Source organism: Conger conger, chromosome 1, assembly GCF_963514075.1.
Source record: "Conger conger chromosome 1, fConCon1.1, whole genome shotgun sequence".
NCBI lineage: Eukaryota > Metazoa > Chordata > Actinopteri > Anguilliformes > Congridae > Conger > Conger conger.
The window spans coordinates 90,682,762-90,705,579 of NC_083760.1; the positions used below are offsets into that span (position 1 = coordinate 90,682,762).

General features: G+C 43.2%; 1 protein-coding gene across 1 annotated transcript in view; it reads left to right on the forward strand.

Moving 5' to 3' along the window:
* Nucleotides 1-22,004, forward strand: part of LOC133142247 (peptide methionine sulfoxide reductase MsrA-like) — a 120,180-nt gene extending 98,176 nt beyond the window's left edge. Inside the window, exon 3 of the mRNA XM_061263381.1 lies at nt 21,897-22,004. Within this exon, the coding sequence (XP_061119365.1) occupies nt 21,897-22,004 (108 nt within the window). The remainder of the gene's footprint in view (nt 1-21,896) is intronic.
* Nucleotides 22,005-22,818: the final 814 nt, after the last annotated feature.

Consider the following 22,818-nt stretch of genomic DNA (forward strand, 5'->3'; position numbering starts at 1 on the left):
AGAAAACACCTTCAGTGATTTTCTTTGTGTCTGATTGGGGCCAGCATGCATGGTTTATTTTAAGCAATTGTTTTTGTTTTTTTACACAGAGTACAGCTATCCAAACAGTACAGTACCTTTTATTTGTCCTATTTTATCTATCGCTCTCATTCAATCAAAATAACAGCATTTCTGTAGTAGTAATAACAGCAGTAGGAGTGGCCTGTAGCAGTAGTGGTTAAGGTAAATGACTGGGACAAGCATCGTTGGTGGTTCTAATCCCGGTGTAGCCACAATAAGATCCGCCTCACCATTGGGCCCTTGAGCAAGGCCCTTAACCCTGCATTGCTCCAGGGGAGGATTGTCTCCTGCTTAGTCTAATCAACTGTACATCGCTCTGGATTAGAGCATCTGCCAAATGCCAATTATGTAATGTAATGTAATCAAACTCTTGGTGCAGAGCTACTTTTCTGTTTTCTACAGCCCCTAACAAGATAGGTACAACAGGAAGCAGGAAGCAGTGGACAGGAAGCAGTGGTTAGGAGCCTTACTGCCACCACAGCTCCACAAACAGAAAGCAGCGCTGTAATGTACACACAACTAACTACTTATATACTTATACTCTATACATGTACACATTGCGTACGCATATATGTTATGTCTACATATGTGCAAATGCATTAGTATACATATATTCTAGTTATTTCCAAAGAATAAGTAAATACGGAAGGAAAAAAAAGAAAAACACTAATAAATGTTTACAATCTCCCAACTCTCACCTCTATTGATTTCTTTTGAAGTGTTGCCTGACCCTGTTGTTTTTTCTTTCAAAATGAAAAATGATGCCTTGCTAAATGTAGTGATATTTAAGGGACCTTTTGAATTGGACCAAAGTAAATTCTGGCACTGTTAATAAGAGAGGGCAGCACGGATGGTGCAGTAGGTTGCACTGCCGCCTCACAGCAAGGAGGTCCTGGGTTCGAATCCTAGTCGGCTGGGGCCTCTCTGTGTGGAGTTTGCATGTTCTCCCTGTGTTTGCGTGGGTTTCCCCTGGGTACTCCGGTTTCCTCCCACAGTCCAAAGACATGCAGGCTAGGCTGATTGGAGAGTCTAAATTGCCTGTGGGTATGAGTCCAGGGTGGCGACCTGTCCAGGGTGTATTCCTGCCTTTCGCCCAATGTATGCTGGGATAGGCTCCAGCCCCACCATGACCCTGTTCAGGATAAGCAGGCTATGATGATGATGATGGATGGATGGATGGATGGATGATGGATGGATGTTAATAAGAGCTGCTTATCATATCATGTAAACAGTTCTGAGAGCGACAAATGTCCTCCTGGGCCACCGTACTCTTGTGCCCAGTGAGGGGCTCTGCTGGGCTTTGTGTCTGAGTGAGAGCAGGGTGCATGTTTTATATTAGGTGATAGTACTCTTGTGCCCAGTGAGGGGCTCTGCTGGGCTCTGTGCCTGAGTGAGAGCAGGGTGCATGTTTTATATTAGGTGATAGTACTCTTGTGCCCAGTGAGGGGCTCTGCTGGGCTCTGTGTCTGAGTGAGAGCAGGGTGCATGTTTTATATTAGGTGATAGTGCTCTTGTGCCCAGTGAGTGGGGTGCAGTGAGGGACCCTGCTGGGCTCTGTGTGGCTGTGGTTGGAATGGCTTCATGGTAAATGGTTGGCATTTATATGGCGCCTTTATCCAAAACACTGTACAATTGATGCTTCTCATTCACCCATTCATACACACACTCACACACACACACACACACCAACAGCGATTGGCTGCCAGGCAAGGTGCCGACCAGCTTGTCAGGAGCATTTGGGGGTTAGGTGTCTTGCTCAGGGACACTTCGACACAGCCCGGGCGGGGGATCATACCGGCAACTCTCCGACTGCCAGACGACTGTTCTTACTGCCTGAGCCATGTCGCCCTTCATGTCAGACGTGAAGCACCTGACCACAGACCACAGAGGAAGTTAACTTCTCTCTGCATGAATTAAAGATGTGATGCAGTTCAAAACATGAAGGCCCTGCAATTTAAAAAAAGGAATTATAAGCTTTATTCATAGTGTTGCATTTTCCAAAATACATGTAATACAATGAACATTCAGTGAGCACTTTATTATTAATTCACATTCTGTAAACTCTCATGACTGTTGCGCGTTAAAATCCCAGGAGATCAGCAGTTTCTGAGATACTCTAACCACCTCGGCAGGCACCAAGAATCATTCCACGGTCAGAGTCACTGAGATCACATTTCTTCCCCATTCTGAGGTTTGGTATGAACAACAACTGAACCTCATTACATTTACTTTACATTACAAGGCATTTAGCAGATGCTCTCATCCAGAGCGACGTATAATGAAGTGCAAATCAAACACAAGTACAAGTGCGAAGAGAACCTGAGAGGACAGTACAGTCCTAGTGTAACCATACAGATATAATCAGAAACCTTGAAGAATACATCAACTACCAAACTAGCATATCACAGTTGGCAGATAGAATACCCCGAGTACAACAATACAATAGCTAATACAAAAATCAACAATATGTATACAACTGTATTAGTGCCATTACAGTCTTTGGCATATATAAGGCTAATCATGGTGGTGAGTTAGGGAGGGAAAGGTGTAGCCTGAAGAAATGAGTCTTCAGTCAGCGCTTGAAAGAGGTCGGAGACTCCACCGGGAGGTCACTCCACCACCGTGGGGCCAGGACAGACAGCAGTCCTAGGCGAGAAGTGCAGGTGTGGTGAGGGGGAGGCGCCAGACGGCACGAAGTGGCAGAACGGAGGGGTCTAGCTGGTGTATAGGTCTTGATAAGTGATTGAATATATTCAGGGGCTGATCCCGTAACTGCCTGGTACGCGAGCACCAAAGTTTTAAATTTGATGCGAGCCATAACAGGCAGCCAGTAGAGGTTGCTGAGCAGGGGGGTGACATATGAATGTCTGGGAACATTGAATACCAGACAGGCTGCAGCATTCTGGATGTCTGATGGCAGATGCTGGAAGGCCAGCCAGCAGAGAATTGCAATAGTCCAGGCAGGACAGGACTATTGCATGAAGTTGCTCAGTGTACATGATTAGATATTTGTACTAATGCACTGGTTTACAGGTTTAACCTAATAAAGTGCTCACTGTGTGTATATATAAACAAAGCAATATCATTATTCCGTATTGGTACCCAAGAATGAAAATCAAGACAGAATATAGCCACATGAGCATTACAGTTCAATAAAATATTTTAAAGGTCCCATTTTGTGTATTTTCCAGTGTTATATTTCAGGTCCTGATATGGTGGTGTTTGGTGGTTTTCTCTATGCAGTTTTAAATGTCCATTGTCAAGCACCTCTCATGAGCTTTATCAAAAACAGGCTGTTTTAGTGACTGTGTCTGTGACTGGCTCATTGACCTTAACCACTGTTCTGATTGGCTGGTTAGCACCAACAAACTGAAGTCTGTTATTTGATTTGTTCCGGTTACAAGGTGGCCCGTGCTGAAGCAAATAAGCGTATCGTTGTGATGTCACTACGTGGAATTCCAAACGGCTCGTTTAAATGCACATTTTCTTCATACGGATTGTGTGGATTTATTTGGCGGCTGTGCTTTTTGATACTTTCGTTCCCATTAGAAAGTATTCACCAATTACTGCCCTCCAAGCTGGCAAGCCCCCGCCTCTAAGCATAGCGTCCCGGTGTTCGGGTTTTTTTTTTTTTTTGCAGGGAAAACATGAAGGCTTTATAATGTTCGCAAATAATAAAAAACTTTATTCATAGAGACCTGAGGTTTACAGTTATTTACAATGCTTAAACAAACCATAATACATCAATATGCACAATCAAGCAACATATTTAAAACTAAAAGATTATCTTAAATTGGTAAAATCAGAACATGTAACAACTGAGTCAATAAATCAAAGCAATGTAAAATGAAGACTCAAAACAGTGTGTTAAAAGATACTAACACAAACTATAATACATATAATAAAAGGATATTTCCATATGTAAAGAGAACACATAAAATGATGCATCATGTCATTGTTAATGTTAATCCCAGACAGAAACTGCAAAAATGGTCTCAGTATGTGAGCAATAGAGGGAGGAACACATGACTCATTACATGTGAACCGTGCCACAGCCTAAACTACACAGTGCCTACATCATAGTCAGCACATTGCATTCATTTAGCAGATGTGCTTACACAGAACATCTTCCCATACAATGACAGAGAACTCATGTGCATGTACATGAGCTACGAGTGTGTGTGTGTAGCAGGGTTATACTGTGTGCAAGGGTGTTATAGGAGTGTGTGTGTGTGTGTGTGTGTGTGTGTAGCAGGGTTATATACTGTGAGTAACAGTGTTATAGGAGTGTGTTTGTAGCAGGGTTACATACTGTGTTTAACAGTGTAATAGGAGTGTGTGTGTGTAGCAGGGTTATAATGTGTGTAACAGTGTTATAGGAGTGTGTGTGTGTAGCAGGGTTATATTCTGTAAGTGTGTGCAGTAGTGGTGTTATTGGAGTGTGTGTGTGTGTGTGTGTGTGTGTGTGTGTGCGTAGCAGTTTGTGTTTTGTGTTTACTAAGGTTCCCATTATCTAATATTACAGTTTGTCTGAAGATCTGACAAATATTGAATGACAGACGAAAACAGGAAGGGGCCAAATACTTGTTCATGGCACAGTATGTGATACTTTGAGAGAAAATGGCTGCTGCTTGAAGGTGTGTTGGTGGGCCAGTAGAGGGCACTCTTCTATCTGGACCAGATTAAATCCAGTGCACATTCTTGGTGACTGGCACTGTGAAAGTGCTGCTCTTCAGCTGGGAAGTTGAAATGAGGTCCTGATTCACTGTCAGTAACGTTTCCATGGCACTTTTCCAAAGGTACAGCTGTTAATCAAAGTATCCTGGTCCACCTTGCTCTTTTTACCTGGCCAACTAACCATGGCCCCTACATCTGAGTGGCCACACAACCCCTTGCTGATCTCCCAGAACTGAGTCATACACCACAGAATCACTCGAAGAACTGGTGTACCAGGAATGCAATTATAATTATAATTTTAACAGATTGTGGACTATAAAGGGTGGGGGAGAGAAGTGACTGATTTTCAAGATGGCGTCTCGCTGTAACATTCCTACCTAACAGTGAATCTGTAAAATCACTACAAATCTCTCGGTTTAATGCAAACTTTTAATTACACGTGTTCTGAGTGATGATTGATTTCCAGACGTATTCCACATTGTGAACACTTACCTTGTCCACATAATAACAGCTATGAGTGCAAGAGTCACTATGCTTCCAACAACTGCACACACAAGTTCTGTCCAATCCCCTGCTGGACGTAAACAGACATAGCATTTACATGTATGTGTAGGAATACAGCAGAGACTACAATTCAAAAGTGTAAACAACAAGGCTAGAAGGACAATGCTAGACATAATGATAATATTATTAAATCTAAGTTATGGCTGTCGACCAGCACGAGAACCAGATATGGGCATGCATACTCAAATTCCCCCAAAACTATAATCAAAATAGTGTAGATGTACTGTCGGTCTCTTGGGAGGACACAGATGTGTGAACCAAAGAGAGGCAAACAGCCTGCAGTTTGTATGAAATGCATACATGAAATACAAACAAATGTGCAGTGTTACTGAGATGTATTCGCTTTGGTGAGGGGCCACCAAGTAACCAGAGACCACTGGCATCAGTTTGGATGTGTCCCTGATACATTGGGTAAAACTTTAGGTTTTAAAGTTAAGTCATTAATGCATGCTTTAATGTCCCGTACTGCAGCTGAGTTTACTTGGCTGGTCCAGCAGTAGAAAGTGGCCTATAATCTTCCAGGGACTCAGTCCCAGACAAAACGGACCTTCATTCACATTCTCAGAAGTATCTCAGAAGGACAGCTGAGATGAGGAAATCCAAGTTCATGGGGTTTTTTTGCAACAACATACTAGAAGGACTTTCAGTTTTGGAACCTAGATTTTCCACCTCTGCTATGACTACTGTAAGCCGGTCATAAGGAACATTTGGTCTCATGCGCTGGTCAGCTTGCTGACTTCCCCCCCTCCTACATTGTTAGCCCCCACCATTGGCACACATGCCTGTGGGGGAGAGCTAGAGAAGGATTTTCTCACATTCCAGAACAGGAATATTGGAGATGGTATAAAGATGTTTCATGATAATCCCAGGTCAGAACATAGTGATGTTTGGTGTTATTCTGATTGGTTCAGTGCGACTGGTGAAATGGTCTAGTTTTTGTAACAGTCTACCTATGATATCACAACCATTCAGGAGCCGAGGGGAAACTGGACAAAAGCTCTGTAGAAGCCAGGTGTTTTAGCCCCCTGCCGGGTGGGCCTGGCTGTAAATTATAGATGGGTGACTCACTTTTTAGAACTGGATTTTGGAGATAAGGAGAAGAAACCAAACAGTCTGGGATGTCTCCTTTCCTTTCATTCACCCAAATCAGGTTTATCCAAAAGGTATATTACCATGAGAGGCACAAAGACATATTTACAGCATAATGCAGTTATCATGAAAACTCCCAACTACAGCATTCATAGATATGATGGGGCGGCCTGTAGCATAGTGGTTAAGGTCAGGAAGGGCTGCCATCTGTGAAGAGCCTGTGAGCTGGGGGTTGACTCTGCCATTTGTGAGGTGGGGGTTCTGGTGGGTGTCAAAAGGGACAAAGGACAATACTGTTTGTAGTACCTTTTGAGGAGTTCCAGACCAGTGACGCCAAGATGATAAAGGAGAGATATATGGTGGGTGGATGAGCGGTTCCCGGGCAATTAGGCCATGTGGGCCATTAAAACTCCCGGGAAAGGAATGTGCCTAACATCTTATGGCCCCACACCTGGTCACTTCCAGGGGGAAAGACTCCGGGCAGTACCACAGTGCCCTCCTTTGGGCACTGCTGTCATTACCCCAGGGACTACTCTCTTGAATGAAAACCTCAAAACTGTTGTTTAGATGGTAAATAGACCCGGTAACACCTTGAAAACATTGCCCATGTGATCCCTGTATTATTGCATTAAGTCTTATGTAATGGTAACAGGAATTGCATGTAAAATGGATAATCAGGAGGGAAGTTTCATGATAACTGCACCATAACAAAACATTAGGATAATCTGTTTGGTATGGATGTGATCCAGTAAAGTCAAGGAATCAGATGAGATACATTTCATACCAAATGGATTTTAATAAACCATAGTTTCAATAACTCAAGGGAAAACCTACACGTCCTCTCCTGGTAATCATCTCATTTTCCCTACTCAACAACCCCCAACGGTGGGGGTCTAAATTCCAGATTTGACCACCCCTCCAGGTTGATTTATGGCACTGCCGCCTGGTTTCAAACGTATGATTTGGCATAAAAGCAAGGGAGACAGACCAATCGGGGAAGATCGTATTCGACTTCCCACACAACATGTCTTATGTAGGTATGCGTGTATGTAAGTATCGGGAAGATCGCACTCGATTTCCCACACTGTGCATACTTTGTATATGTGTGTAGCAAAAGCAGGCTGGGTAAGATTTCACTCTATTCTATTTATCTTTAATTTGTCTATTGACTGTAATTGACTGTTTTATTCTACGCTAACTGCCTACCCGTCTGGAAATAAATTATTTTGTTTGTAACTTGCGTGATCTCCATGACTCTAATTCATCTTGTACCTTTTCAGCCTAAATTACAACTGAATATTGAGGGGGACAATGGGGACCAAGGACTGACCGATCGGCAGTCCCGTGGTACAGGTGATAGTTCTAAGCTGTGAGGCCAGCAAGTTCCTGCCACCGTAAAGGGTCGGCTATGCAAGGCTCTTGTGGTTTGATGTGAAGGGAACCCATGGGCGTTAATGCGCCGGTTTCTGTCGAACTATCTCTAAGGAGCCCAGTTAATGCTACGCCGACCTGGGCTCACAACTATCATGACTGTGTTGCATGTATTGTGTTGACTGGACCCTCAGCCTCTGAGTTCTACACCGAACTGAGAGCTTGGTACCCCTGTGATAGTTCTAAGCTGTGAGGCCAGCAAGTTTCGGCCAACGTAAAGGGTCGGTTAGGCATGGCTCTTGTGATTGGACGCGAAGGGAACCCATGGGCGTTAATGCGCCGGTTCCTGTCTAATTAGCTCTAAGGAGCCCAGTTAATGCTGCGCCGACCTGGGCTCGCAACTATCATGACAGTGTTGCATGTATTGTGTTGACTGGACCCTCAGCCTCTGAGTTCTACACTGAACTGAAATATTCAGCAATAATGTTAAATCGCGAGAACATATATTGAGTAATAGTGGCGCAGGTACGAGTCGAGTGTAATCACTCCCGAGGTTCGCGTAAATTCCAAACCTAAATTTCGAAATTATATATCTTAAATGGAGTCAGATCAACGAGTGGAACGAGAGTAACCACTAAGCTTTCAAAACGGCCCCGTTTACGAACGGAGAATATTAGGAATATTACTGATCTGTTTCAGGCCAGTTGTAAGCGGGATATGGGGCAGGTCAATCCATATCCGACCCGTGGCAACAGACCCAGTATATTCCTAAACATAATTGTGCTCTGTTCATGTGCGGAGTTTGATAATTAAAATCTTTCATTCAACAGCCAGGAAAGAACACGTCGTCCCTTCACCTCCAGCTATTCCCTCATTGGTCTAGCTGTGCAGGTTCTACACTACCATACTAAGATCAGATATGCAGGTCGTTTATAGCAGACACCCAAACAGATAGAATCACCCTTGTTAAAAATAACAGACAACATTACTGTACATCGCTGACTCACCTTTAATATTGACTGCATTGGCAGCTCCGTGTGTATTCTGTGCCAGGCAGAAGGTCTGTTCTCTGTTCATAAAATGTGTTATTTTAACTCCATGTATAAGCATGTATAAACAGCAGATGTTTAACAGCAGAGAAAACCCCTTTTTTCAACTTGAAATTTGATGAACGTTTGTGATGAATGACAGGTTGTTTCTTCGTGCAAAATTCATTGCATTACATTAATGGCATTTGGCAGACGCTCTCATCCAGAGCGACATACAACAAAGTGCATTCCCATAACCAGGGGTAAGTTCGCTGAAAGACCCTAGAGCGAAGTACAATTTCAACTGCTGCCTGCACAAGAAAGATAAGGACCAGGGCCAATTTGATTTATTAATTAATTAATTAATTAATTAATTTTTTACAAACCGCAACATGCAAATGTATGAACATACCCCTTAACGAGCCAAACACTGCTTACCTAGCCAAACTAAAACATCCTGATACACAGAAAGTAAATCACAGAAAGACAACAATTAAGGTTTACAGGGAGGTAGGGAGAGGTGCTGCTTGAAGAGGTGCGTCTTCAGTTTGTGCTTGAAGATGGGAAGAGATTCTACCGTTCTAGCCTCAACGGGGAGTTGGTCCCACCACCGTGGAGCCAGAACAGACAGTAGTCGGAGAGGGGGAGGTGCCAAGCGGCCTGTGGAGGCTGAACGAACAGGTCTGGCAGGGGTGTAGGGTCTGATGATTGTTTGGAGGTAAGCTGGGGAAGACCCCTTAACTGCTTGGAAGGCTAGCACCAATGTTTTGAATTTGATGCGAGCCATGACAGGCAGCCAGTGGAGGGAAGTAAGCAGGGGGGTGACATGTAAGTGTTTGGGAAGGTTGAAGACCAGACAAGCTGCTGCATTCTGGATAAGTTGGAGGGGTCTGATGGCGGACGCTGGGAGGTAATTAAGCTGCTTTATTTTAGGGGTCATTTTTGACCCTTTGGACAATATTGGAGTATACAGACTGCTAAGACTACCCAATGGTTAAAAGGCATTACATTTCATTACATTAATGGCATTTGGCAGACGCTCTTATCCAGAGCGACGTACATTTGATTAGACTAAGCAGTCTCGATCCTCCCCTGGAGTAATGCAGGGCTATGGGCCCTGCTCAAGGGCCCAACGGCTGTGTGGATCTTATTGTGGTTACGCCGGGGACCGAACCACTGAGTCTCAGTCACGTACCTTAACCACTAAAAGACTTTAATTTAACATTTACATCCGTGTTGTGTGCTCCGTGTAGGAATCACAGCCCTCATGGTACATAGACACAATACTTTTACATTTAACTGCATTTTTAAAGTTAATCTGATATCTGATCATTTTCCTTTTCGTCCTTCATCCTTTTATCTTGCTGATTTCTAATATCAGAGTTTATGGGATGATTCCTGCCATTCAAACACATAGACGGGAAATTCACAACCTACAACTTAACTGCTGGAGATCAACAGAAACATTGAAACAGAATTCTGGCCTTACCTTGCGCTGTGAGCAGGAGAGCAGTGGAGTTCAGGGCTCCGTGGGTGTTCTTTGCCTCACAGTAGTACTGTCCACTGTTCCAGGAGCTGAATTTAGAAAAGTTGAGGCTCTGTCCTGATCCTGCCTGCCAGACTCCAGCTCCAGTCTCCATAAACCAGGTGTATCTCTGCACTGGTGGGTTGGCATCGCTGCTGCAGGTCAGAGTCACTGAACTGCCCTCCTCTATTTCACCAGAGGGGCTCACTGACACTGAGGTGTTCTGAGGAGGATCTGAAATCAACAGAAAAAACATAAAATCCAGCAATGACCAGTTTGCAAATTGAGCAGGAAATTACATTTTCAACAACTTGAGTGCCCTGTGCAAACTAATGTAATATTTCTACAGGATTTCTCCTCTACTGGCCAGATTGACTGGTTGACTCAGTGTCTTACTGTTGTGAAGTTTCCCACAGACACTCAGGAGATACTGACTTCTCTCTGCTCCATGTGTCTGAAGCTGATATACTCACACTGCACATCCAGACGTTTAGGAGGAGATCTGTTTGTCCCAAGCCCATTCCCTGCCTCACAGTAGTACTCTCCAGCATCCTGCTGTGTGATGTGTTTAATGGTGTAGCTGGCCTCCTGTCCTCCTGTCTCTGAGGGTACAGCTCTGTTCTCCTGAAACCAGGAGTATCTCTGCACTGGTGGGTTGGCATCGCTGCTGCAGGTCAGAGTCACTGAACTGCCCTCCTTAATTACAGCAGAGGGGCTCACTGAGACTGAGACTCTTTTAGGAGGATCTGGAAGAGGGAAGAAGTGTTTGTGCTCAGTGAATGTATATTGTAACCCAATGTTTAAAGAGACAGTATGATTTTTTTATAGACATCACCTAGCCCTACATCACTTTTGTGCTACTATCCTTACATATGAAAATAGTGTTCAGTGTAGCTATGTGACTATAATGGGAATGAAGGTATCCAGGCTAGTAAAACAGACTAGTATGTATTTCCACGGAAGACGCTGCCCATCCAAACCGTATTAACTGGCAGAATTACTCACACAGCACATTGAGATGTATATCAGGAGATCTGCCTCCGCCAATCGAATTCCATGCCACACAGTAGTACTTTCCATCACCCGAGGATTCGATTTTTTCAATGGTGTATTTCTCACTCCAGAAATTTATCTCTAAACTAAAAGATCCATTGTTCTTATACCAGGTGTAGTTCTGCACTGGTGGGTTGGCCTGGTTAATGCAGGTCAGAGTCACTGAACTGCCCTCCACTATTTCACCAGAGGGGCTCACTGATACTGAGACTCTTTTTGGACGATCTGGAAGAGGGAAGAATAGTTAGTAGTTTCAAGTGGAATCTAAACTGGACTCTGGCACACATATAGTGCTTTCAAATAATTAAATTATGCTTTTATTTCCAGTATTCATGTTTCAGTGAATAAATAAAATCAGTAAACATATGTTGCAGGTTAAGTGAAATCTGTACATTAACATGCAGCATATGATAATCTGTAGAGCAGTACATTTAGGCTGAATGCTTTGAAACTTGTGTGATGTGTCAAACATTTCTACAGTGTTGATGACATCACCAGTCGTGTGAAACACACGAGTCTGGCCTCTTGTACTCACAGTTCACAGTAAGAGCCACTGCAGGGGAGGGGAGAAGCTCAGATCCTTTTACAGCACAGGAGTATGTGCCTCCATCTTCACTGCTGGATGTGAGCTGGTGTGTCTGGGTGGTGAAGGACAGAGGAGACCAGTCCCTGTACCAGGTGAAGGCTGGGCTGCCAGTCAGAGTGCAGGTGGTGCTACAGGTCAGTGTTACACTCTGTCCCTCTGTCACTGAGCCAGGATTCACCCTCACCTGTAGAGCTGCAAACAAATTAAAACTGTAAAAACATCCCTCCCTTCCCCAGTCTTCCATTCATAGATATGGGAGAAGAATCCTCTGAGGTCATCGCATTAAATGGTTACCTGTAACTGTCAATGAGACACCAGGTTGGCCAGTATATTTTCCATCATGGTTTGTCAGGAACCTGAAGCGATATGTTTGTGAATCACTTTCTCTCAGTTGTTTTATTCTAAAAGTGCAGTCACTGATCTGATTCCCACGGTACTCCACACGACCAGAGTACTCTGGGTCCAGGGACAGGTCCTGTGGATGGTTCTTGAGAATATACCAGAATGCTTTCTCCACTCTGTAAGTTTGGTATGTGGGATGAAAGTAAGCACAGCGCATGTCTACTGAAGACCCCTTTAAGGCACAGATTCTCTCAGGGGTGTAAGTCACTCCCCTTCCGCCCTGGCCAAGAACACCTGAAAAACACACACACACACACACACATATGCACACACACACACACACACACACACACGCGCACACACACGCACTCACACAGACACACACACACACAGACACACACACACACACACACACACAGTTACACACACACATGCACACACAAACACACACACACACACAACTCATTACAGATCATGGATCAAATTAATATAAATGAAGATGATGTCTTCATAACAACTGTACTGAACTCTGTCTCAGGTTCAAATGATCTCTCTCTCTCTCTCTCTCTCTCTCTCTCTCTCTCCCAATAGGTGATGTAGTTTTGTTTGTGTTGTGTTATAATTTCGTTGATTCTGATTGAATTAATGTTGATGCTGTCCTGAGGCTTTAAGGTGTTAGGAGCCTCAGGACTCTTTCCTTTGCTCAGCTCTTGGCATTGCATAATGGTAAGAGTTGGGGTCGCTATTTTTTAGATGTTTCCAAAATTTGACTGCCCTCTTTTGTATTTTGATTACAGTTTTTCACAATCGTTTTCACACTTGTCTCAATACCGTGTCCATTTTAAAAAAAACTCTTCACACAGTGTGCTTTTGAAACACACACCTGAGCACATCAGTTTACATTTGGTCCAAAATGCACTTCAACCACCAAAACACTTAATATTTCACCCAAAAGTGCCTCTTGCTGCCATAACTATAGCATATGCTTTCTCCCATAAGACTACTTTGTCACTCAATGTTCAATGAACTACAAAACACAAACAACTTGGAGCATTGCTAAATACATATATTATGTGTTTCCCTTTCCTCTATTTTTGCATCCACAAATATTTCAAGCCAAGCAGCTAAAGAAACTTTTGATCTGTTGGTTTGCCTCTCACAATAGATGTCATGACTGAGTGTGGTAAATTTATAGTAAACTGTAAATTAATGAATGTTTTACTATATTGGAAACCCAGAATAACTATTTTTACTGTGTAATGTAAAACAATATATGATAAAGAAACAAATCACAAAAGCAACAGTATTCTTCAGAGGGTTTACAGTATTTTGACATTTGTTCTCACAGTGCAATATACTGTAATTCAGAAAAGAAAAATACAATACAATCAATTACTCAAAATACATTACAATCAATTACAAATACATACCAAAAAGCAATACTTTCACTATATACAGTAATTCACACATATATTGTCTGCCTATCAGTATCAGAAGTCTACTGTTGGCCTGACCCATCCATCCTGTCCTCTGGATGTGTTCCACTGTTATGTCCATACACCCAGCAGCCATTGCATCTCGAAGTGGCATCTGTTCATGTGGGTGGTGGTCCTAAACCTTCACATATACCTTCATAAACTTCATATTGGTATCTGAGTTCCTTGACACCCTCAGAGAACAGTTTACAACTGTTTCATCCTCATCTGATGTTTCTGTAGCACTCTTGAAATGGTTGTAGAGCTTACACAGTCAGTGTTTGGAAATTTGTTGTTGCCTGCGATCATGTTGTTGCATATTTCTCTTAGCCTGATGCTGTTGTTGACAATGACCACCCCAACTATTGTATCCTCCTGTTGAGGCGTTGTTATGAATGTGTATAATGATAAACTATTTTATGTTAGTAGCAATCCGCCGTACAAGATATGCTGTACATGCACATTGATATGTATGTGTGCTGTTGCCCTTGAACCAGTCTGCCACAGTGCCTAGTAAATAAAGTGATGTCCGTGGTTCCTGCGTCTTTTTATTTTAATATATAACTGTTGTAGTGTTGGCAGAACACAACAGGCGTAAACATTCTTCCCCTTCCCCCTGTGTGACTGTGTGAGGTAACTGCTGGGTCCTGTAGTGAGTCAAAGACAAATGTGCACTGATACATCTGCTTTTTCTGGAGACTTCTCAAATCGCAGTACTGCTGTAATATACACATCAATTGAACTCCTTCAGTCAGAATGCTGCAAATACTGTATTGTACCTTTTGGTTTGCCTGAAAATCCTCACTATTGAAGCCACTGTGGATCTAGGCAAGTTTGGTTGAACCCTCAACCTGCTTCCCTCAGGGACAGACCATGATTTACTAATGACTGTTCTTGCTCTTCCGCGACGTCTTCTTCCTCTGCCTCTGGCTGCATCCATTTTCTCCACCAAGGCTAAAGAATTCAAATGCCAATCCAAAGATGGCCCCTTTTGTATATGTGGTAACGGGGCACAAACAACAAACACCTGGCTAAGTTGTTCACTGAAATGACAGCCAGGTGTTTCAGCAGTACATATACAGCAGTAATAGCAGAAAAATCTCTTCAGTGACAACTACATCTATATTTACCCTGTATACATGCACATTTCAATGCAAGTATGATCACTTTTGCATAGATGGTAACAAGGCTGCAAACAAAAAAATTGAATAAACTGAATAAACTTTCTGCTCAAATCAGAATGATCTGTCTCACGTATTTCAAGCATATAGTTTCATTTTTCTGCCAAAATGCAGCATATTTCCTTCCACAATGATCAGAATTTTATTGGGTTTTGAACTGAAAGTGAACTGAGTATCTAAATGTCTGCAAAATGTGCTGTATTTGTACAAACTTTTGCTGGTAGTGAACATTGACTGAGAGAGGTATTCATGAATTTTGGAAGAAGTGGTTATTGAATGCCTTTAGTATGAAAGCAATGCAAAAATATCCACAGTTTAGTTCACATAGTCTAATGATATGGTGAATGTGTTAAGTGTTTTGAAAAAGTGGACATGGTATTGAGACAAGTGTGAAAACTATTGTAAAAAACTGAAATACTAATTTTGACTAATTCTTCCCTGCATGCATTCTGCCTACCCCACGCCGACACACACACAAACAAACACACACAACACTGAACCTTTTGAGCTGCGTTTAAAAAAAAAACTTGAACGAGCACTTTACCTGACAGAGACAGGAGGGCTACAAAGGTGTTGAAGAGCATGGCTGCATCAGATATATGAGACACAAATACAGATATGAGTTATTATTTTACACTGTAAAAATGAATGGCAGGGAAGAACACTGTGAGTATTCTCTATACTCTCATTGTAACAGATGCTACAGAAGATCACACAGTGAGTTATTGTGCTGTTACACTGTATGAGTATCTCTATACTCTCATTGTAACCGATGCTACACAAGAGCACACAGTGAGTTATTGTGCCGTTACACTGTGTTAGTATTCTCTGTACTCTCATTGAAACAGACGCTACACAAGATCACACAGTGAGTAATTGTGCTATTACACTGTGTGAGTATTCTCTATACTCTCATTGTAACAGATGCTACACAAGAGCACACAGCGAGTTATTGTGCTGTTACACTGTGTGAGTATTCTCTATACTCTCATTGTAACAGATGCTACACAAGAGCATACAATCTGTCACATCCGTGCCCCTTTTCCTATAATTATTCTCTTTTTTAAGTCCTTTTCTATGATCTTCGTACCTCTGCCCTGTTTGGACTGACCACCTGGTTTTTGAACTTTGCCTGTTTGGATTATGCTCTGCCTGCCCCTTATCTGCCTGCCTTCATTAAACCTGCCATTTCTCATAACCCCTGAGTCTGCACTTGGTTCCTCTGTCCCCCCAAACCTGACACTTACACAAATACACTGATATTTGTCTGGAATAAACAGACAGTTTTTACAGTTATCCAATAATTTCTCACCAGAAAATGCACTTTCTTTGTAAATATTATCCAAGTATACAATTCTTGTCCCAAAAAAATATTGGAACATAATTTTGATGAAATTCAATGATGTGATAAAAGACTTACCAGGAGAGAGGTTTGGGGCTTTGTGGATCAGGGCTCAGTGTTTTGCTAAATGAAAGTAAAACAGCCTGACTGACAGAGCAGCAGGACTGAAGGTGAGAACAAAGTATTCACACTCATGTAGAATGAGCTCAGCTTCTGGCTGCTGCAGCCCTTCCTTACTGAAGCTTTTTTATAAACTCAATACACAGAAGAAAACACCTTCATTGATTTGCTTTGTGTCTGATTGGGGCCAATGTGCATTTTTTATTTTAAGTGATAGTTTATTTTATTATTATTAACAATACACAGAGTACAGCCATCCAAACAGTACATTTATCCTTCATTCTTTTAATTTTTTTGTGGTGGAAGAAGTTATTTTTATTATTTCAGCAACACCCTTGTAAGCCGGAAATCATGAACATTTGGTCTCATGCGCTGGTCAGCTTGCTGACTTCCCCCTCCCAGAGCATACATTGTTAGCCCCCACCTTTTGGCCCCCATGCCTGTGGGGGAGAGCTAGAGAAGGGTTCCTGGAGGCGCCTTACTGGGCCCTCTCACATTCCTTGCAGGGTTTGAGCACAGGAATACTGGAGACGGCATAAAGATGTTTCATGATAATCCCAGGTCAGAATATAGTAATGTTTGGTGCTATTCTGATTGGTTCAGTGTGACTGGTGTAATGGTCTAGTTTTTGTAACAGTCTACCTTTGATGTCATAACCATCCAGGAGCCGAGGGAAAACTGGGCAAAAGCTGTTTCTGTAGAAATCATTTGTTTTACCTCCCTGACCATGGTCTCAGTGGTGGGAGTTTGGCTGTAAATTCCAGATGGGTGACCCATTTTTAGGGTCAAGAACAAAGGACTGGATTTTGGAGATAAGGAGAAGAAACCAAGCAATCTGGGGTTTTGTCTCCTTTCCTTTAATTCACCCAAATCAGGTTTATCCGAAAGGTATATTACCATTAGAGGTACAAATACATATTGACAGCATAATGCAGTTATCATGAAAACTACATCATTCATAGATATAATATCTTGCAACCTTTTCCCATGACCATCCGACATCTGATCTGCTCCTTACAGAACACATCTCAACCCCCAGTCAGCCCTACGACCCTGGGTATCCAAAGGCAAAGTGGGACTCAGGAAGGGCTGCCATTTGTGAGGAACCTGAGAGCTGGGGCTTCTGGTATGTGTCAAAGGAACAGAGGACAATACTGTTTGGACTACCTTTGGGGAGGTTCAGGCCATCGGCGCCGAAGGAGATAAGGGGAAGATGTATGAGTGGTTTCAGGGCAGTTAGGTCACAGGGAAGAGAGTGTGCTCCAGAACATTGGTGACCTCTCCCGTGACCCCATACCTGGTAACTTCCAAGGGGAAAGTTCCATTTGGGCACTGCTATAATTAAAGCGGTGACTGCTCTCCGAGATTAAATATTCAAAACTGCTGTTGAGATAGTAAATAGACCCGGTAAAACCTTGAAAACATTGCCCATGTGATCCTTGTATTATTGCATTATGTCTTATATAATGGTAACAGGAATTGCATGTAAAATGGATAATCAGGAGGGAAGTTTCATGATAACCGCAACATAATAAAATATAAGGGTAATCTGTTTGGTATGGATGTGATCCGGTAAAATCAAGGAATCAGATGAGATACATTTCATAACAAATGGAGTTTAATAAACCATAGTTTCAGTAACTCAAGGGAAAACCTACATGTCCTCTCTGGGAATCATCTCAATTTCCCTACTTAACAGCCCCCAAGGGTGGGGGGTCTGAATTCCAGATTTGCAGGTTTATTTATGGCACTGCCGCCTGGTTCAAACATATGATTTGGCATAAAAGCAAGGGAGACAGACCGATCTGGGAAGATCGCATTCGACTTCCCACACGGCATATTGTACGTATATGTATGTGTAGCAGCGGAAGATCTCAATCGACTTCCCACACTGCAGATTCTGTGTATGTATATGTATGTATTGTGGCGCCCCTGCTCCTGCATGTTGCGCCACGTGGGTAGAGAACCCCAGAAGGGCCCGCACAACGCAACCCTGCAACCGTTATGCATTGGGAGAGGTATGCGAAGGGGTCTATTTCCCTAGGGAAGTGATGGGGAGATCAGCACCATGGAGAGAGAACCCTCTACCTGCAGGTCCAGGACCCCGGACAGCGCACGTAAGTGAACACGGTGGAAAACTACTGACTCAGCTGCAGCTCTTTTCCCTAATGAGCAGGGGAAGATATTTAAGGCGCGGTCGAGGCTGCAAACGGAGTCGGTCGGCGCCTATGCTGAGGAAGGAAGAGCAGAGGAAAGATCCTCTACCGTACTGACCTGGAGGATTAAACCTAAAAGGAGGCCCCACCATTACCAACGGACACGTGAGGATAATTGAGCCCCCTTACCTAACCCTATCTCTGTGTGCTTCCCCCAGCCCTGACGCGGCCCCGGAGGGAAGAAGGAAGGAGGCCCTGAAGAATACCCCGGTCTGGGAAGAACCTAATTTAGTTTTGCCTCAACGGCCCTTTTATTTTCTCCAGTTTTACTACCCTTGCCCTGAGGGGGGGCGCTATCAGCAATACCCCAACGAAAAAAAAAAAGAAAACAGAAAAAATAAAAAGACTAATTTTTTCTGGATTACTGACTCCTGTGTCTTGGATTTCAGCTGGGCCCACCCACGGCCTCAGGATTTACCCCCAGGCACCACAGTATGTATGTTTAGGGAAGACCGTAACTGGCTTCCCACACTATGCACATTCTATATGTACATTCTGTGTTTGTGTGTAGCCAAAGCAGGCTAGGTATGATTATTTACTCTTTCTCTATTCTTAATTTGTGTATTTTGTAATTGACTATTGGTATTCTAAAGCTAATAACCTACCTGTCTAAATTATTTTGTTTGTAACTTGCGTGATCTCCATGACTCCAATTAATCTTGTAACTTTTTCAGCCTAAATTACGACTGAATACAATATAGGGGGACAATATTGACCAAAGACCAACTGATCAATTGCTTGGTACTTCAGTGGTGTTTCCAAGCTGGGAAAGGCAGCCAAATTTGGCCCAAAGGATTGGTGGTGCATGGCTCTTGTAATTTCATGCGAAGGGAACCCATGGGCGTTTCTACACCGGATCCTGTCAAGTTAGCTCTAAGGAGCCCTCTAAATGCACGCCGACCTGGGCTCGCAATTATCATGTCAATACAGTGCATGTATTGTGTTGGCTAGACCCTCAGCCTCTGAGTTTCTCCGCCGAACTGAGATTCAGCAATAATGCTAATCCCGGGAGCATATATTGAGTAATGGTGGCGCAGGTAAGAGTCGATAAGAGTCACTCCAGAGGTTCGCGTATGTTTCAAACCCAAATTTCTAAATTATATCTTAAATGGAGTCAGATAACGAAGGTGAATGTATTGGCACTACTGTGGAGATTCTTGGTCAGCCCGGACCAGTAAAGAGCAGAAGGCAGAGTGGTACTACTGTCTTTGTAATGTGGTTTATTCATTAGCTGATCTAGACTCTCCGCATAGCGGTCATTACTATTTAACCCGACTAATATTCTTCTAGCAACACCAGAAGGACAAGCATGCAAACCCCTTTGGCCCTGGCTAAATTCCGTCATTGGGTTAGCGTGGGGTTTTACACCCTTCATCTATGGCTCTGACATCATTCAGTCAGAATAACAGCAAGACTGCGTTTTCCTGGTCGGACAGGAAGAGCTCTTCTCTCTTTTGCAGAATCAAATGTAATTGAGTTTATTGTTCTATTTTATTATTATGACGATTTATTAAAAAAATGTTTTAAGCATAATTACAATTATTTTTACAAACATATTCCTGGGATCATCCATTCCGGCATAGATGTTATAATGAAGTAAAACTCAAACTCCACATTTGTAAACACTCCTGAATGCACTTGCTTGCATGGGCACACAGCAGGAAGTTCTCGGTATAATAAGCAAGATGGATTTCACAAAAAGAGTCAAAACACAAAAACCAAAATAAAAAAACCAAAACCAAGAAAAATCAAATCAAAAACCAAAAATCAAAAGTCTTTCTGCCTAAACCATGAATAGTGAATGTCCCCCTTAACAGCCCCAGCCCCCAAACAGGGTAGGTACAACAGGAAGCAGGAAGCAGTGGACAGGAAGCAGTGGTGCCTTACTGCCACCACAGGTCCACAAACAGAAAGCAGCACATGTAATGTACACGCAACTAACTACTTACACACATATGCATTCCACTGCTCTAATGTGTGGTTATTTGTCACTGTCACCTTCCTGTCAGCCTTTACCAGTCTGGCCTTTCTCCTCTGACGTCTCTCATTAACGAGGCATTTATGCCCACAGAACTGTTGCTCGCTGGATGTTTTTAGTTTTTTGCACCATTCTCTGCAGCTCCTCACCCATATCTACATGATTGTATGCATTGCACTGCTGCCACACAATTGGCTGATTAGATAACTGCATGACTGAGAAGGTGTAATAAAGTAAAAATGTTCCAAATAAAGTGCTTGGTGAGTGTATATATATTACATTACGTTATTGGCATTTGGGAGACACTCTTATCCGGAGCAACATACAGGTGATTAGACTAAGCAGGAGACAATCCTGGAGGAATCCAGGTTTAAAGGCCTTGCTCGAGGGCCCAACGGCTGTTCAGATCTTATTGTGGCTACTGGATTAGAACCACAAACCTTGCCTGTCCCAAACATTTACCTTAACCACTACGCTACAGGCCGCCTAATATACGCATTGTTTAGTTTGTGGGGAAAGTGGGATTACATGCAGCAGCAGATTTTTGCTACGTTTCTGCAAGGAAGTGTGTGGTGTTTTTTTTTTTTTTTTTTGTTATATGCCAACTGCATCATTGTGAATCAATAAGTGCTTTGCTGCCCTCCAGTGGTGAAAAGGGTAACTGCACACGTCCCGCATTCAACGTGTGCAGTTCCCTTTTTCACCACTGGAGGGCAGCAACGCACTTAACGTCCGTCCTGCTGATTATAGCCATAGTGCACTGTTTAGAGTTGTGGACTTGTAACCCAAAAGTTGTGTGTTTGATTGCGACCTGGGGCCCTGTCGTTGTACCCCTGTGCCACAGTACTTAACAATGGCTTCAGGAAACATTAAGTATTCCCAAAAAAATTATGCTTTGCAAAATGTTGTGTAATTGCCTCTTGTGTAGAACTGGGGTGCACAACAAGGGCCGATCCGTTTCACGATTTTGTGCCAACTTCTGGTCTTAATTATTTAATTGACTCAATCATATCTTATCTGACATGTGTATGAGTACTGGCTACAGCTGCAGACTGTAAGTGTATCCTAATGATTTTACTGTACAGGCTTGACCAGGGAAATATATTGAGCTGTCAGCAAATTAAAAACACGGCAATTGGTTGGAACAAAAACTAGCACGCAGACCGGCCCTCAAGGACTGCAGTCGTACTCCCCGGCTCAGGAAAATGGCAGTGTTGTAAATAAGCAAAGCCACTGCCTCCAACTAGCTCCACGGTAACAAAGGGAGTTCTATGCTTTTACCTGTGCAGGTGTTGGCCACGGAGGGCTACGCCCCCGTCACCACGGCGATCAGGGAGGCAGGCGAGTTCTACTTTGCGGAGGACTACTGTCGGCAGTACCCAAGTGCATACCCATAACCAGGGGTAAGTGCGCTGAAAGACCCTAGAGGGGAGTACAATTTCAATTGCTACCTGTACAACAAAGATAAGGACCAGGGCCTATTTTATTATTTTTATTTTTTACATATAATGTACATATAGCATAGAGCAAATACCTGACAGATAGCATGCGCATAGCACACGTAGCATTCACTCAGCTGGTGCTTTATTAGGCGTTTGTTTGTTGCCGATCCACTTACAGAGATGCTCTTCTGCACGCCACCTGTAATGTGCGGTTATTTGCGTGACTGCCACCTTCAGTCTGGCCTCTCTCATCAGCCAGGCATGCCTTCCAGGCCACACCTCCTCCTCCCCACCTCGCTGTGTGATTGGCTGCGTACGCTCACCGAGCACTTACTCGTGCCATTATCCAATCGACCAATCGTGTGGCAGCAGTGCAGTGCATACAGTCATGCAGATACGGGTCAGGAGCTTCAGGTAATGTACGCATCCACCGTCAGAATGGGGGGGGAGAGACTCAGGAGCTCCCCTGCGCTCTCTGGTGGTGGGAGAGCGCAATGACACCACTTTTCTCACCACTCCAACACCTTCTTAACTGGAGCCACTTAATCCCCAAGGCCCAATTTTTCCAAAGTTTTTTTGGATTGGATTTCAGTAATCGGATAGGATTTTTATTTATTTATTATCTACCATACTGTAGATATTTCCAAAGGGAATGACAACACAACTTCCGAGGCCAACTTCTATACATTTATCATCTTAGTATTTGGACAATGACACAACTTGTGTTGCTTTGGCTCTCTACTCCAGCACATTGGATTTGAAATAAAAG